At 41.6% G+C, this 18,271-nt stretch overlaps 2 protein-coding genes across 4 annotated transcripts in view; both read right to left on the reverse strand.

Moving 5' to 3' along the window:
- mta2 (metastasis associated 1 family, member 2) overlaps positions 1 to 4,687 on the reverse strand; it is a 41,344-nt gene extending 36,657 nt beyond the window's left edge. For both annotated transcript variants that reach the window (XM_085806263.1, XM_085806262.1), the window contains exon 1: positions 4,261 to 4,687. In XM_085806263.1, coding sequence (XP_085662389.1) covers positions 4,261 to 4,288 — 28 coding nt within the window. In that variant the 5' untranslated portion in view covers positions 4,289 to 4,687. The remainder of the gene's footprint in view (positions 1 to 4,260) is intronic.
- Positions 4,688 to 7,511: 2,824 nt separating this feature from the next.
- Positions 7,512 to 18,271, reverse strand: part of eml3 (EMAP like 3) — a 46,185-nt gene continuing 35,425 nt past the window's right edge. For both annotated transcript variants that reach the window (XM_085760529.1, XM_085760528.1), the window contains 12 exons: positions 16,455 to 16,589; positions 15,519 to 15,657; positions 15,238 to 15,389; positions 15,009 to 15,134; positions 12,390 to 12,521; positions 12,223 to 12,290; positions 11,788 to 11,876; positions 11,526 to 11,623; positions 10,561 to 10,648; positions 10,368 to 10,466; positions 10,132 to 10,262; positions 7,512 to 8,438 (listed from right to left, as the gene is read on the reverse strand). In XM_085760529.1, the coding sequence (XP_085616655.1) occupies positions 8,232 to 8,438; positions 10,132 to 10,262; positions 10,368 to 10,466; positions 10,561 to 10,648; positions 11,526 to 11,623; positions 11,788 to 11,876; positions 12,223 to 12,290; positions 12,390 to 12,521; positions 15,009 to 15,134; positions 15,238 to 15,389; positions 15,519 to 15,657; positions 16,455 to 16,589 (1,464 nt within the window). In that variant the 3' untranslated portion in view covers positions 7,512 to 8,231. The remainder of the gene's footprint in view (positions 8,439 to 10,131; positions 10,263 to 10,367; positions 10,467 to 10,560; positions 10,649 to 11,525; positions 11,624 to 11,787; positions 11,877 to 12,222; positions 12,291 to 12,389; positions 12,522 to 15,008; positions 15,135 to 15,237; positions 15,390 to 15,518; positions 15,658 to 16,454; positions 16,590 to 18,271) is intronic.

Here is an 18,271-nt window from a genome sequence, read left to right on the forward strand (position 1 = left end):
CGCGCACGATAACACATCGGAAAGGTTGCCTGAAATCCGATGAGTACGTTTTATTTACAGGCGCATCTCATACCTGTAACCTGAGCTACACCACTAGACGTAATGTTACGTAACAACGGACTTCCGTCGAACACTGCGCCTGAAAGACGTCCATGCGACATCGATTGGTATCGACTGGCATGACTTTTCGTGTTCAATCTTCGGAGTTTGTTTACAGCGCTTTGCACTCTCCTTTTTCTATTTTTGGCATCTATTTATGTGGCAGTGTTTGGTGTATGTACGACAGCATATTGAGTGTTTTCAGAAAGACAGTTAATATGCACACCTGAATATTTGCTTATTTATCGCAAGTCATATCGCCATCGCACATCGGACATTTTGCTGATATCGTGCAGGCGACTGTTCAGCTGATCAGCAGAGGTCCATCTCTACACATCTCAGTCCATTGGCTTTGCTCCTGTTTGCGTGGCTTGCAACCAGCAGCAGCAGTCTGCTCATGTTGCAGGTTCACCACCACGTCACATCTGGACTGACTGTGGTTATATGGCAAATTTACTCCGACGCAGCTGCTACACACGACGAGTTCATTTTCTAGATCAAAATCCTGCCGCTCTGTGTTGGTTTTTACAGATTCACTCACGTCTGTCCCACTTTGCAACTCTCTGGTTTACAGCTCGAGGAGGGGGAGGAGGAGGAGGAGGGGGGCAGTTGAATGTTAATGAAATATTTAAACTAACTTTAATCCATGATTATATCTTGTGCCGACTAGTGAGTGCAGCGATGTTTAATCATTTAGTCGACTAATGGCACAGATCTCATTCTCTACTGTAACATGTTCACTGAACAGTAAAACACGCAAAAATATAAATGAAACTAAGAAAGAAACCAAACAATGAATGGTGAAAAAGTAGTGCTACTTCGTGTTTAAGCGTTAACAGTCACACAGCCGCTTAATCATAACACCTTCTCTGAACCATAAAACACAAAATAAATAAATATCAAGTCCACCAAACATTCATTACCAACTTTTTGTATGCGCCAAAATTTGCCTTGGTCAGATTTAACCTTTAAAACACACAAACAGAAGAAGAGATAAAAACACATTTGGCGGACGCAGTTTCATTAGTCTGAGGGAACCATGCACTTTGGCACTTGTTACAGATACAGCTGGGCCTTGAAACGACTTCAACGTTTAAAATGAAACTTAACTTGGGTCATAACGATACTGAACCGCCAACACTTCCCTGAGCTGGCGTTGTTCTGAGTAATGTGACAGTCAGACACAAGTTAAATATCAACAGGGCAGCACGTCATAATACGAGAGAGGAGATCGCTCCTCCGTCGTCTGGAAACGCTGCAGTTTTTTAAGCATCCGATCTCGCTCACAACGCTGTCGTAAAGTTTTCTTCAAGTCTGTTGCAACAATTTTATTCCAGCTTCTCAAACATAGGCAGCAGCTGAGCCGGAGAAGTCGAGTCACATCTCAAAAAACACCTGCTGAAAAGTAGGTAACATCAACAGAACTACATTCAGTGACCACATTCGCATGAACGTACCGGTAATAAAGCTGAATGAAGTGATTATGATTGTGATTATTTTCTAAATCAATGGTTTGATTTATGAAATAAACCAAAAAAACACAAACATAATGGTTTCCCAGAACCAAAAATGATGCAACCAATGTCATGTTACGTTCAATTCATAAAGATATTTATTCTGATGTTTCCGCAATGTGTTCTTTAAGTATTGCTGAATTTTGTTGCCTACAGGTGCGCAAGTGAAAACGCTCCAAGGTTGCATTAGTCTGCATTTATAGCAATTATTTGAAAGAAAATTACACATTATCCGCCCTTGACGCCTCTATTTTCTGCAGCCAGACAGAAAGCACTCTGCATTTTTCACACAAGATGTTGGATCTTCACAGAAATAACAGCCAAGCCAGACCGAAGAGGGACCGCTGACTGAGCCAGACATCCAACACTGCAGGACACCTACCTGCTGTGACAGCAGCACATGCAAAACTGCCTCATTTAAGGGACGAGCCAATAAGCCAGTGCACATGTGCTGCTGATGATGGGACGTGGAGTCACTTTAAAGCAAAATCAACCACAACACCGGAGGGAAAACGAACTAACTACAGATCATGAGCAGGGAGGAACAGGAGAGGAAAAAACAGCCACTCGCTGTCTGAATAATCAATATTTGACATCCGATAAAACCCCAGTATCACACCAATCTGCCACTAATACCAACAATATGCACCCCCTTTTTTTTATAAGCAGTGTAATGTAAACATCTGTCTGCTGTAGATATGAGAGTGGCCACAGATAACAGCAGCATAGTAGTAACACAAGTGCTCAAACTAAAAAAATAAATAAAAAAAAAGCACACACAAAATACAACCTGCACGAAATTGCACAAAACAGCAGAGAATAATAACGCAGCAGCATACTGAGCAGCAGAGTAGTGTTTAATCAGGATGACCTAAATAGCCTACAGACTCCTATGTGACCTTACACAGCGATAAGCCTGTCACACAGTCTCACCGTCAATTTCAGCCAACAAACCGGGACTCACACAAGGTACACAAAGTCCTAACGCGGTTATTAACGCCTATAGCCCCCTCAAGCACCGAAACAAGAGGGTTAGATGGAGAGAAGTGCATTTGTATCCGTATCACAGCAGTCGATACGGCTGCAAAATATAATGGTGGAGGCGGTCTGGTAGTCTCGCTACCGGCGTTTCGTCTCTATCTCCCACCACCACCACCACAACGATGGTGACATTTAGACACCCGTTGATAGCAGCTGGATAGAGCTCATTTTAATAGCATTATGCATTAGCTTTGATGTAAAATAAAACAAAAAATACAATGCAGGCTATGCATTTTATTTTATTTTTTGCAGAGATGCAACAGTTTCTATCCAACTGCACGTTAAAAATTGCAAAGTCTCACTGATCTTGCAATTGCTATATAGTTAGCAAGTTAGTGTTAGCAAACTGGCTAAGTTAGTTCACCTTTTTTCTTTTATTTTTATACACGAATTGAGTCTGAGTCAAGTGTTTAACTCTATAACTGGCGCTTGTACTCAGTATTAAACTAAACGCTTAGCTGTTTCAATGCACCGGCTGCTAACACACATGTATGTAAGTGCATGTAGCTAGTGGTGGTGGCGGCGCAGGGCTAGGCTAACGAAACTTAGCAATCAAAGTTAGCAACCGGCTAGCACGGCTGGGCTAACGCTACACACTATCGGCTGCATATGAAGTGATATGGCGGAGGCGATAATGAAATTAACCCACCCCGCTGCCACTGGCGAAGCTGGCCGACCAGCCCTGCCTTGCATTAGCTAGCTACCGCAGACGTCGCTGCAATTAGTTGGATGCTGACCTCTCAATGGCTACTAGCAGCGGCAGTAGCAGCGGTAGTAGCGGCGGCGGCTAACAGCTAAGTCGCATTGTGTTCACTTCCAGGACGTTACCATATGTGCAGACGTCCGAGTCCCAAGAAAATGTGACAATTTACGGCTGCTTTGCTCACTCGCTTCGTGCAACTTACAACAAATGCTAGTCTGCAAACTCTGCTTTCCATCCACCGGGCTGGGGGTTATTATTATTGTTTGGTTTTATTTTGAATTTACACGGCTACAACTTTCGGGGGGACAGGTTCAATACGCTGCACGCTCCACAGTTCAGGACTCCCTCTTCTTTTTTAAGGATATTTTATTGGAGGAAACTAGTCTGGATTTCACCTCCTAGTTCATATTCTCTATTTAAAAAAAATAAATAAATAAAAAAGCACAACTTAGTGTGTTATATCCACGGTGGATAACAAGAAGAGGGGGGCTGTTTCAGTAAGAAACTAAAGTAGTAATATCGGAGTTTATTTGAATCTGCCTGTTGTGTGTTAAAGTCGCCTCACGTCACATTGTTGAACGTTCTAATAGAATTTTAAACCGTTGCTCCACGCAAGTCGCATCACGTCACATCGCCGAACGTTCTCATTTCGAATTTTTAACCGTTGGCTCCGTGCGAGGATTCGAGGAAGAAGCAGCAGCAGCAGAGTGGGCGCACGTTCGCTCGCTCACTCGCGCACGGACGTTCGGTAAGAGAGTTAGCATTTAGTTATTAGCATTAGCGGCTAACGAAACAGACAGACGGGCAAGCTAGCGGCTAGCCCGCGTAGCTAGCCCACCTTGTGTCGAAACGAACAATCACGTTGAGGGGGGGGTGTCTTAAAAATGTAAAAACATTCCTTACCTCCCACTCGGTACATGTTAGCCGCCATTCTCTCGTAACCTTTATCAAAAAGCAGTCCCAGGGTATCCCCCCGCTCGGGTAAGTAAAGGTCGATAGTGATCTATTTTATTCCTTCATTTATCGCAGACACCCCCGCCGTGAAACAAAGCCGGCTCCGGGCACAAACAGCCGAGATGTGGCGGGTAAAAAAAAAAAAAAAAGTTGAAAGTTTCCGTTCGTAATTTTTCTGGAGGTTCTCCCCCCCAAAAAATCGAAGTCTTTGTTTTTCGGTCCCTCAGACGACCTTCCTCTCCTCTTCCTCACTCACTCACTCACACATTCACACACACACAGCTAGCCTGTCTCTTACTCCACCACTCTTCCTCCCATCCTCCGCTCCCAGCTTCATCCTCCTCTTCTTCACCTCCGCTCAGTTCAACACATACACACACACACACACACACTGGCTGGCCCCCTTCGTTCGTGTGCAAATCGTCATCTTCGGATATGGTCGACAATCTCCGGCATCTTACAATTAACTTCTTTTTTTTTTTAAACCGGTCTCGGTTTTTAATGTACAACCTGTGATGTGAAGTCAGACACATATATACATGCACGCACGCGCGCACGCATGCACGAGACGAAGTGGGTATAACTTTATAGTGTATGAAATAAAGTGTAGGCTATATACAGATACTCAAGTACTAGACACACGCACTGAAAAGTGAAGTTTGTGTTTGTGCCACGCAAAAAATAGGAAAGTGGGAATGCACGCGCACACGCACACCTTCAAAATGAAACCCTGGTGGAAATTGTGTTGTATCACAAGAAGAGTTGTGTAATGTCATATCACCTTTTTCATAGGAACCAAACTGCAACTGTTGCTTCACATGGTCATTTATCAAGAGTCTACACATAACTTGGCTTGTTATTCTTTTATTTGTTAGCTTGTGACCCCTTAAAACCACTGACCTCTTGGGATAAATGTATTTATTTATTTGTTTAAGTTACAATTGTCAGCTACTGAGTCAAATTTATTTACAGTATGATTTTAACTTGTGGGCTTTCCTCTCAAGAGTCATTACTGCCTTTGAAATGATTTTTTTACCCTTCCAATAGCTTATCAATAGCTATAAAGATATCTTGATTTCTGACACTGTAGTTACGTTACATTACGTAATGTTATTTTGTGTCATGTCAGGTGAGGTCATGTTGTTATGTCATGTAATGTAATATTATGTCATGTCATTTTTATATCACATGCTTGTTTTTGTCTTCTCCCATTAAAAGAAAGGGAAAAAGGGGGGAAAAAAGACCATATTGACTGATTATTATTAATAACTATAAAAATAGATGAAATGTTGGAAATTACAAATACTCATGTTGAGTAAATACAATATCAAATCAGTTATAGCTTTTCAAATCAACATGATAAGATATCTATATATATAAAAGTATATATATAACGGTAAATATAGGTTTGTCTTGCCTTGCAATCATGAAGAACTTTGTTATTGCCTCGTTTTGATTTATTTTGAGGTCAATATAAGGAAATACTATATTCAAAAATACTCAAATCAACAAATAGAAAAAAAAAGAGTATGATGAAACTGGCATACTGGTTTCATACTGGTATGTTGATGAACTGAAGTGAAGGGGTCTCATCCTGCTGTACTGATGGGGTCTAAAGTGTTTCTGGTCTGGGTTTCGGTGAATCCTCTTCACTCAGAGCAGGACTCAGAACCTGGAGCAGCACTGCCCACTAGTGACACATCAAACACATTACATCGTGGAAGAACCAGACGATTTCAGTTTTTCTCTTTCAGCAGCCTTCAAATGAGAAATAATGCATTTTTAGAAATCAAGAAAAAAATCTCTGGACATTTAATTTATAATTTTACAACAGACCAAAGTTTCTCATTTGGTTAAACTGACAGAAATGTTTTGGTGTATGTGCGCAAATGAATAAAGTACAATACTATGTCAATCTGTACTGAAATCACTTGTATATGTGTCTAATTGATCAAAACTGATCAGTTGATTCTCAGTGAAATTGTCAAACTCTTCTCAGCCTATGAACAGACTTTCACTTTGTGAGCATCACATGTACACTGCAAAAAATCAAACATCTTACCAAGAATATTTGTCTTATTTTTAGTCAAAATGTAATTTCTAGTCAAATCAAATATCATTCTACTTAAAATAAGACTCATCACATTAAAAAAGCAGCTTGTTTTTAGACACTTTCCTTCTTTCAAGCATAATTTCACTTAAAATAATCTGATAGTGGGGCAAGTTTTACAAGCACAAAAAACTTGCTTTCACTGGCAGATTTTTTCTTCTTATTTCGAGTGAAAATGTGTTTGAAACAAGTGAAAATTATCTAAAAACAAGTTAATTTTTTGGTGGTGGAAAGTGGAAAGAGATTAGTTTTGACTAGAAATGAGACATTTTGACAAGAAATAAGACAAATATTCTTGGAAAGATTTTGAGTTTTTGCAGTGTAAAACGATTCATTCAATTATTAAAGTCTTGTCTTGTTTACATGTAGGCCTGTTCGTTATTGTATGACAGAGAATTTATGTCTGTGAGGAGGAACAAAGGTTTTGTTTTCTTTAGTTGTTTATTTTTTCCACTAAATTGCCACAGGTACTTCTATCGTTATGGGATGTGGTTTTTGTTTGTTTGTTTGTTTTGTTCCTTTGTAATTTTACTTTTCCACAAGGATGTCATTTTGTGACCATCATGGTGATAAAGTTTCTTCTCATTTTGACAAGTTTGGCTCAAGTGATAACAAAACAACTTTTCATTTCAGTTACTCCAGACACAAAAACTAGGTTTGGAAACGTAAATGAAATGTTTTCAGTGACTTATGATCTTCTGTTGTGACATTATACTGTAGTACTCACAGTTTTGAGGTTAAGAAGACTGTCTCTAGAAATGAGCCAAAACAATTGAGACCAACTGTAAATGGTTGGTTTGTTCCTGCATCCTGTTCTGAAAGGTCAAAGGTTTGTACTGTTGGTTTGTGGCGTTCAAGGACATGTTTAACTATTGGATATGTAAATACACATCTCATGTTGAGTTGCTGTAGTACTGTATCCTGCCACTCTTTGTTCAGTTACTACTCTCTTATACTTTTAAAAGTATACTTTCCATCTTTGTCCTCTTATTGATCAATAATATTCTTTTTCAATCTTCTTTGGTCAGTGTTTTGTGTTATTTGTGTGTTTGTGTCCAGTGTTTCCACAGAATATTCACCACAACAACACTTTCCAGTCTTTGGTAATTTATTGGGAGCTTGACAGATACATCATCACAGTATCCCCAACTGTTGTCTTAAATATATATAAAACTGTACTAAAGTAATTACGTTCAAGTGTGCTTACAACTGTTAGAGAAACGAATCATCCAGAGAACATGAGAGTTGATTTCATTGTAACAGGTTTGTCACAGTCTGTCTAACGCAAGCATAGTAATAAAAAAAAAAGACAGTTTCAATATTAGCTGAGATGTTAAACAAACACTGATTAAAATGCTAAAAACAATATGCGATTGTCTTTTAAAAAGGCACAGTGGTGGGCGGAAGGCACAGCGACGCAGCACGCTGGTTACATTTGATATGAAAGATGAAAACACAGGAATGTTCACTTTAAAAGACCAACGTCACCCACATAAGCCAGGTCACATTTTGTGCCAGCAAACAAACACACTCGACTCTCCTAACAGAGCTACGACGAACGACTAAACCTGTGCTGCACTGTCCAGTTTCACAAGGATTTACAGGATTAAGTGTAAAATGAATATGGATCTTCACTTCCTTTGAAGACGACAACGACGACTCTAACATGTTCTGGATTAAAAACCGACACAGCGGCAGCACCAGAGAGGCCAAACTGAGCCGACAGACAGACTCGTCAACACGCCTCCGTCTCTGTTATGTAAGTAAACTGACTGAAGCCCGAGGCGGGGGTTGGACGGGAGGCCTTCCTCTAGCCCGTGGCCGGTTCTGGAGAGCTGGTGGAGGCGGACGAGCTGGATGCCAGTCTCTCCCTGCCGTCGGCCGCCCCCCCTCCCACCACCTTCCACTGAAGGATGCAAGTGTCCTTCCCGCCCATGGAGAGCAGGTGGGAGTCGCTGTTGGTGAAGCAGACGTTGGTGACGTGGCTGCCGTGGCCGTCGTACTTGTGGCTCGGCGCCTGAGGAGAGACAAAAAAGACAGGGAAAAGATCACGACTTTGGAAAATCCCATCATCATCTGCTCCTCCTGATCTGACCCGTGGTTCTACCAGAAACGTTTGAAGGCTTCATCACTTCATCCACACACACACCTGCTCTGGACACATGGTGGTGTAGAAGAAATCTAAAAATAACTGGACAAATCCACAACGGAGCTGCAGGGTCATTGTTCAGGTCAGGGTTGCTTGAGTCAGCTGTTAGCGCCACTGGGAGTGGTGGGAAATCATCTCAACAATGGAAAACACAAGTTAAACTTTGACCTTTTTCTATGATCTTCCTTTTGAAAAGCTGGAGGTAGCACAGGGTGGAGCTCCAGACCTTAAGATTCTTCAACCTTTACCTACTCTAAAGGGTCTGAGACTCTTTTAGTGGTTATATTAGTGGTTATTTATTCACTATCGTATCAAACGTTTCTCAAAAAAAAAATTCTAAGGAACAAGATCTTTTACAAGTCGTCAAATATCAACATCCAAAACATTTGAAACTGACATCAGACCAAAATCTGAGTCATGAATGATCCAATCAGACCTGCAGATAAACGTCCATAAATCTGATCAGAAACAGAACAGATCAATGATTGTTGTCACTACATCAGTGATTCATTCAGTTTACGACAAGATAAATAAGTTCAAGTTGAGAAAAAATTGGTTGGTTGGTTGGTTGGTTGATTGTTTGGGTGGTTCTTTGGTTGGTTGGTTGGTTGGTTGGGCGACTGATTGATTGATTGGGCTCCGGTAAACCTGACACCTCAACCTGACTAATCCCTTAAACCTGCCACACACATAAAGATAATCGGGCTGATTTTGCCCCGATTTATCCCCTTCCGACCACGGACAGACACCGCCCGATTATCTTAAGCTCTTAAGATTATCCTATAAAATTCTCTTGTAGTGTGTGGTGTGTTAAGAGTCAAAATTCCCCCGACAATCGGCTCGGAAAACGTTCGGCGCCGATAATCATAAGTATTAAACATGTTCAATATTTACGATTATCGGGGCCGACTTCGGTGGCCGTTTCAATCAAAAGTCATCTTGTGTGTGGAGAGCCGGTGTTGTGCGGAGAAGCGCCTGCTTATTGTTGTAGGTTCCTCATACCTGGTTTCTAGTGGCAGGTTAAGAGCTATTGACAAACTGAAAGTGAAAATACTAAACATCATTCCAGAGGACTGACTCACTTAATCTTTCCACTGTCAAAATATCATTAAAAGTTATACAAACACAAGAACCTCTGTTCCATCTGTAACCAACAGTTAATGTCACAGACTGGAGCTAGCTTGTTAGCACGCTAACTTTGGAAGGAGAAAATAATTAGTGAAGGAAATAGAAGCCAAACAAATGGGTTTGTTTCTACCTTTGCAGACAGATATTGATGAGTAAAAAAAAAAAAAAAGAAAGTTTGATGTTACGTAAACATCTGCTAATGCTAGCTCTGTAAAAACAGCAAAGCTTTACGAATGGCTCCTTCAAAGCAGCAACTGCACCTGTGAGCGGCTACTGAGGACAGACAGGTATGTCAACATCTCTCCGTTTTTTTTAATCCAGCTTTGTTTCCACATGTCAGTCAGGAACAGGTTTTTCCTCTTTATGTCAGCGTAGGAACAATATTTGCTGAGCGTGCAATGACAGGTTCATATAAAAAGAAGATGAACTTTACCTTGAGTTTAGGACAGGGGTACTGGAAGAGGTGGACCTTACAGAAGTCGTCAGCCACGGCCACCATCCTCTCGCTGTGGGACCGACACAGGGCGTTGATGTCTGTGCCGTCCGAGCCCTCTAACCACACACCTGGAACAACACGCCAACATAACCGTCATCTTGGTGTAAAGATAACATAGCATACGCATTGCAACACAGAAAAAAAGCTGAACTCCGTGTGTTCCTCATACATACCCATGACGTGGAAGCCGAGCACACAGGTGTAGGAGGCCCACTCCCTGTCTTTGCTCTCGAAGCGGTTCCTCAGCAGCTTACAGCCTGATGCGATGTCCCCTGAGGAAACACACACAGTGACGGTCAGAAGCAGTAAGATCAACACAGCTATGATTGAGGAGGAGTTAACTTCAATGGCTTCATGTCCACTCACAGTAAAGGATCTCATAGTCTCCAGAATTAGACATGATGTACTTCCCGTCTTTGGACCAATCCAAGTGCGTTATGAAGCTGGAGTGACCCTGATTGGACAGATAAACAGAAGCATGGTGAGTGTGTTGGTCCGGTCTCTACTCTGGTTCATCACCAGACGTATCCTGGTTGATAAAGGGCCTCATGTGCCACTTACAAACACTTTTGTCAAGTGGTGTAACCAGTACTTTCTCATAAAATTCTGACAATATACAGGAAAATAAATCTGGACTCAAATGTGGAATACGTGTAATTCACTTTTGCAATGCAACACTATGTTTCTGGCACCTGATGAAGACCACACATGGTCGAAAACGTTTGTGCAAGTGCTAAATAAATCACTGTGACCTCCTTTAAGAGTGTGCGGGCAACCCTCTCTTTTTCTACGTTACTTTTTATTGCCCTGCACCTCAATAGCCTACAGCATGATGTGCGTATAAAAACCTCCTTTTTCCACACTATGTTTCCTAACAAATTTTTACATCATTTATCATATTATTTAGAAAAAAAGTGGTGTTTTGAGGCTATGTCCTGCTCAGTATTGCCAAATTAATTCAAATTTGAATATAGAAATACAGCAAAAAAATCTATTTTCATTTAATGTTTTCAGAGGAAAGTATATTCTTTTTAACAAGTACACTTAAATCCACTGTAGGTGGATAAAATATTTATATTTATCATTCTTTTGTGGTTACACCATTTGACATTTTCAGGGCTTTCAGTCTGACTTTTGTTAAAAATGGTTCAAATTTCATTTCAAATGATATAAAACCAACATGAATACAAAATTTACATTTTAACACATCTGATGCATGTTTTTTAGACAATTTTTAAAGATATTTCTAAATTGTGCATGTTGCCAACCCTTATTTGTCACTGACCCAAAGATCTCTGCAGTTAGCTAGAGCAAAAACCAGACCGACTCACGTTGCACTTCCCGAAGCGGGTGTAGCGCCGGCCGCTTTCCGTCACATTGTAGATGTAGATGAAGTTGTCATGTGATCCAACAGCCAAGAAGCTGCCATCTGAAATCACAAGAGCCCCATTCATACAATCAGAAGGGGGATTCCCACTTCCTCTCAGGGTACATGGTTTTAATCATTTAAAGTGAAGTTCTGGCTTCTGTCAAGCTGGAGAGCTCCCCCTTTCCTCATTCCTTATCAAAAGGTCAATATTGCGATATACCGACCTGGTGAGTATCTCATTACAGACAGCTGCTCGTTCCCGTCGATGGACTCGGAGACCACCTCCCTGGTCAGCAGGTCCAGGACCATCCACCTGAGGAGGTTCAACACAGTGCTCAGTATTTTATGTCATATGAATAATGCAGCATGGGCAGGGCTCGTTGACTACTGATGTTGTGACATCACAAAGTGACAGGAAGTCCTGACGGCTGGTTTTAAGACTCAGTTTCTGAATACAGGCTGTGTGCATTTCTCTGTGGACTGAGGCTTCGATACTTTCACAGTATTAATATAGAGCATATAGCTGCTTTATAATCACACTACACATGGACATCTACCTTTATACCGTATGGAGCTTTAACACAAACATCTACCTTTATACTGTATGGAGCTTTAATAGAAACATTTAAGTCCTGGTGGGACTTTGTGTTTTGCATCACCTTCCTGTGTTGAGTCCGACCGACACCACTGATCCATTGGGGCAGAAATCAGCACACAGTCCGTACTCCTGTCAGAGACAAACAAGGTGTGAGCCGAGGTACAAAGTGTTGCCTCCACTGTCAACATTAGCGAATGTGTAAAGTGAAAACAACGAGCGCGTCGTCACCTCCAGGTTGATGTTCCAGTCCACCGTGTGCTCCTCCGCGTTCCACAAACACACCTGTCGGTCGTGGCCACAGGTGAGGAAGATGTTCTGAGACGGGTGTGTGGCCAGACCCCACATCTCGTCAACGTGACCCTGAAACACACACAGTCAAATAAGTCACATCTCTCCAGTCTGTTGGGTTATTGTCCATTTTATCAGTTTTTACAATTCTTTTTTTTAACTGGATCACAACAGGTGGGTCCTATAGTCCTGCAATCTACTGACTGACTGAGTGATCATAGTTCCTCCACTGGTCGAGATTCAGTTTCTGCTGTAAACTGGTTCTTTTAAAGGGTGTTTACAGCTTTGTGTCTAGATTTAAAAACATTTTATTCTTTAAAGGGACTATGAGGACTTTCGGCAAGCGAAGTGTTTTCACACTACATTTCCCGTCATGAGCCTCCGCATGCAAGGTGAAATTCTTGGGCCAAGGCTCAAGACGGACGAAAGCAAAAGCATTTGCCAGGAATGTTTTCATTAGTCAAGAATGAAAGTCGGAGGTTCAAAGACGATCAGATACCATCGTAGTTCCGAGCGATGCCAAGGTAAACCGAAACTAGGAAATGCTGGGCGAGTCGACCACTAAATAATAATATCAAAATAACTATAAAGACAAAACAATATATTTATCGAAAATGGACCCATTAACAAGTAGTAACGTAGATTCATCCACATTAATATGAGTCTCTGTTATAACCAAAAGCAAACTTCTCTTTAATGGACTGTGTATAAACCTTATAGATGACTGGGCTTTCAGGGGCGACACCTACTGTACTACCAAGCAGCTCTGCTTTAAAATACACAAATGGTCAGATGTAAGTGTCTGTTCACACCTGCTTTAAAATAGATAGGATGAAAATAATATTCTGCTGAATCATGATCACGTCTCTGGTTCTGGTTTGGATTCTTTACACCCTGCAGTTAATTTAAACCCAGACTCAATATAGTCTACCTTCCTTCATTTAGCCTCTCATCCTGACCTGAACCTTAATAACCTTTAAACTTATCTCACTTTTTTATCTTATCCTAACTTTAGCTCTGTATGAAAACTGTAGCCTGAACATCTGCCTGTTTATTTCTGCTTTAAACATTTTAATATTTTGTCTCACACTGCAGCCAATTCAAACTGGACCAAAAAAAAACTAATAACCAGATTTTTTATTAAATTAGCTTTGGATGTTCATTCAGTCCTTGAGGATGAATCCATAATGAATCTGCTCAGCCCCCATGAGCTCTGAACTCTCCTTCACCTCCAGGATGAACAAATCTGGAAACAACCGCCCTGAGGATAAAATATCAATATTGCACCAGGGATATCTAACAATCTAGGGTGTAGACTGTCCTGGACTTTACTCTGGATTGAATCTGTTATATCTTCTACTTTATGAACTCATGATTGTTCCTCCTGCACCACCACCACCACCACAGCTGGTGAGACCACAGTGGCCTCTATAGTCCACTAGCGGGGCTGTAGGTCTCTGTTGTTGTGGTCGTCGTCTGTTTCAGTTTCCCACAGATCAAAATGAGATCTGAGCAGGAGAAGGCTGGATTCTGGTGGTCAGCCGAGACATTACTGGGATTCAGATGCCAGCTGTTGACCACAGTCTGCTGGATCTACAGGGACTTAACAAATCTGGATTCAGGAGGATATACTGTAACGAGGGGCCAGATGAACTTGTAAAGGGAGGGGATCTAATCATCACTCAATGAAGCAGTTTTTGATTGTTTGTGTTGGTGAGGTTCAAATTCCTGCACAGATTCAAGTCTCCTTCACATGCACAAGCAATTATCAGGAAACGTTCATGAATTTAATTCATTGTTGTTGTTTGTAATTTGATCCCATTGGCATCGGCCTTACTGTGCAGCTGTGTCACAGCTGGAGTGAGTTACTGTTCAAGTTTTCAACATTTCCTCCTTCACATTAAAAGCATTGACAGGAATTTCACCAGCCAGACACAGGATGGCATTTGTGAAGGAGTCATGGGGATCAGTTTAAAGGGATAGTTCACTCAAAATTGAAATTTCACTCATTATCTACTCACCCTCATGTCGACTAAGGGCTGGGAGATGTTTCAGAGTCCTCCGTGGCTTCTCTGAGTTATAGCGGGGCTCCGTGCAGCACTGCATGTCCATATGACGGTTGCAAATGGATACCACTTTTCTTCATAACAAAAAGACACACCAAAAACATCCAAATACCTCCATAGTGCTCGTATGTAATGTCCGTCTTGTATTGAAGCCCCGACATGAGAAATTGTTCCGAAAAAAATCAAATAAGTCTATATTTCAAGCTTGTTTGCAGCGGAAGCTCCTCTTCCTGGTCCGTCCGGACTTTTTGTTTTTTTGTCTTTTTGTTACGAAGACAGTTGGTATCCATTTGCAACCGTTATATGGACATGCACTGCTATGCCGAGACCCCCTGTAACTCAGAGAAGCCACGGAGGACTCTGAAACTTCTCCCAGCCCTTAGTCGACATGAGGGTGAGTAGATAATGAGTGCAATTTGAATTTTGGGTGAACTATTCTTTTAAAATACGAAGGGATGAACTGGTGAACCGTAAAGCTACGTTATTAGCATACCTGCACTATGGCAACAAATCCGTCCGAGAAGGTTCCTCTGAGAATCGCGTTTCGGGTTGTACCAACCAGCAGCTCCTCCCCGTCCACATCAGCGATGGTACGGACCGCACCAAACTTTTCTGGAATCTGGAGAAACGATCGGATTTATTGATCGGACTTTAAAAAAAAAAAAATCAGTAAGACTTTCCACACTGACAGCAATGCATCATCACAAACAGCTGTGGTTCACCTCACACTCTCTCTCAGGTGCCAGGTCGGCGCTCCAGCGGATGATCTTGCGGTCTTTGCCTCCGCCGCTGAGCAGAGCGCCGCCTTGCAGGTTGCACAGGGTGAACACGCTGCCTTCATGGGCTCTGGTCTGACGCATTATCTGGAAGGTCTCTGTCGGGGGAACAAGCAGGTTCTATGAAAATCCAGTATCTAGGTATCTATCAAAGGTGTTCTTCAACTTTCAGGTTCAGACGTGGCCTTTTTCCTCTGGTGTTGTTATCATATTATTGCAGCACTGACCTTTGGCCCCTTTTCCCAACGTTTTGATGTCAGCAGCCGATTTCCCCCACGTCAGGATGTTTCCCTCCGAGTCTCCAGTCAGAACATCTCCGGTCAGACTGAACACAAAGCACTGGATGAACTTGGGCTTCTTGTATTTCTGAAACCGAGATAGGAGACTGTTTTTATAACAAATATCATCATTAACCTTTATTTGTTCTCTCAGTGATAGATTGACGGGGGTGACTGCCTTTTTCAACGATGCTAACTCAGCAAAGATAAAACAAACTGCAGTAACAAGTATCGAGGAAGGTAAATGAAATACAGTAAATTAAGTGAGACAGTGAGATGCGTTTTATGACTGCACAGGATGTTTCATCCACAACTTTTATATTTACCAGATTGTTACTAATGTGAACTAAAAAAGTAATATATCATGAAAATATTAAAATTTGAAAAGAAAATCTAGAAATTGTCAATGGCCAATTGAATCAGCCTAAAGGTATAACAATGCATCATCTGCATATAAATAAACATTATAGTTTATTCAAAAACCAGGCGCTTTAAAATTGTGGTGGTTCTAAAATTGAACCCTGAGGGACGCCATCGTTGCACAGTCAAAAATCTGGCTGAATATGAATGTGAAAATGATAAGATTATTTTTATCCTGATTGATTGCTGTAGTTAGTTCCGCATTTTAACATCTCAGATCTCACTTATGTCTCATTTAGACTGTGCATAAACATATGATATTAGTCGTCTACGGACTCCAGATGGCTAACCTCAGTTTTCAGTTCTCTTTCTTCACTCTTCTTACTTCCCTTTCTGACCTCAAACTGAGGACTGAAAAACTTCCTTTTATAGTACACACAGTCAGTCTGAGAGTTGTAGTGACGTTAAAAAGACACGAAACACTGGAGGACAACATCATAAGACTCTAAGTAAGTTAAGTCTTACTCCAAAGATGCCTTGTTTCTTAGTGAACTGTCCCGCGATCAGTGTCCAGAAGTAGACGTGGGATTTCCCGCATGTGATGATGTTGGTGCTGTCGCTTGGGTTAAACTCCACCGCAAACACGGCCTCGTTGGTGCTCTGAAGACACAACACAAACACAGAAAAACTATTATAACAAAGTCAGAACCACTGCAGAGGGATCTCCTCAATAGATCTGATAAGTACTCTACTCATTTCTTCACAGATATTCAATTAACAATGCATCAAATCAACGTGTGCATTATATTTTTTAAGCATGTTTTGTTTCCTATAGGAGAAGATGGACACTGACACTGCAGAGCATCAGGTGAACATGGGTCATTATAGCAGCTACAGATGAGGTGGTGGAGACCAAACACAGAGTTAAAAGAAAGGAAACCAAGGAAGGAGATGCATCAAATGGATACGGACATGGCTGCAGATGCATAATTATGTTTCTCTTCAGCTGGATATCTATATACATCAGTCTGCAGCACCTGGTAATAGGTCAAATATCATATCTTTGTCTTCAGTTTGTCCATTTTTGGCACAAACCATCACTAGGACTCGAGCAAGAACTAATTTGATTTTGTTAAAAAGGTGAAAGTGACCTCATAACACGTTTTTGGCTGTAACTCCTGAATCCACGTGCTACTTATGACACCATTTAACTCAAATAAAAAGCAGGTGAAAGGTCAACTCCAATGTGACACCATAATGTTCCACCCGAGAGGCGAGATCGTGACCACATTTCCTGAAGCTTGAGGCAGAAATTATAGTTTGAGTTTATAATTTTAGTCCCAGTGACTGCAGCTTTAAGTTTAAGTTCAGGTTGTTTTTTTTTGGTTTTTTTCCCTTCTTTAACATAAATCTGAAGAGAAGTCTGTTTCCTCCCCCCCAACAGGAGATCATTTACAGTATGTACAGAAAGTACAGCAGCATCGCGTCCACACAAAAAGCTCCATTCATGGCCGAGCTGTAAAGTGGCATATGGACGACGCTGCTGCACTGGAGAGGAGGAGGGTGGGAGGTGGGAGGTGGGGGGGTATAATTATCTTGTTCCTGTTGGATGAACTCGTATGTTTGTTCAGCGTGGGTCAGAGTTGGCGAGTCCACTCCCCCCGAAATCCCAAAAAACCCAAACTGAAACCTGCATGCTGTGGATGATCCGTTCAGCTGAGCATAAGTTTCTTGAACGAGCTCATTAATTCTTGACCTGAGATGATAAACAAGTTCAAACAGACACCTATGCATTCCTACAGCTGCACACACACACTTTCTCTATCTCACACACACACACAGAGCAAGATTAATTCACTGTATAAAATATTTACTCTGTTTCCATGACAGCCGTGTTTAAATTGCTCTCAGGGAAGTTGTGGCGTTCTGGGATAAAAGCCCATAAAAGCACAGCAGAGACCCCCTCTCCTCCTCCTCCTCCTCCTCCTCCTCCTCCTCCTTAATCTGTCCAAACAGACCTCCTTTGAAAAAAAAAGAAATCTGGCTGCAGGACGGGCGACCTGTCATCCTGCTCACGTTTTAGCCTCAGGAAACTCTACGGTGACGTCAAAAACCTGCTGCTCACAATCTAAACACTCTGCAGAGCTGCAGGTGAATCAGATCAGATTTTACCAACGTCTGAGACCCGTTCATTCATCCAGAGCTGCAACTGCAACTGGACTTTAACACGTTAACACACCAACGTCTCGCTACGAGAAGCTAGCTCACTGTTTTCTGTGTGTTGGTCATGGCAGAGGACGAGGAAGAAGAACAAGATTTTTTGATTTATACAACCACACTTT

Source organism: Trachurus japonicus, chromosome 18 (assembly GCF_045865225.1).
Source record: "Trachurus japonicus isolate A0001 chromosome 18, Traja_1.0".
NCBI lineage: Eukaryota > Metazoa > Chordata > Actinopteri > Carangiformes > Carangidae > Trachurus > Trachurus japonicus.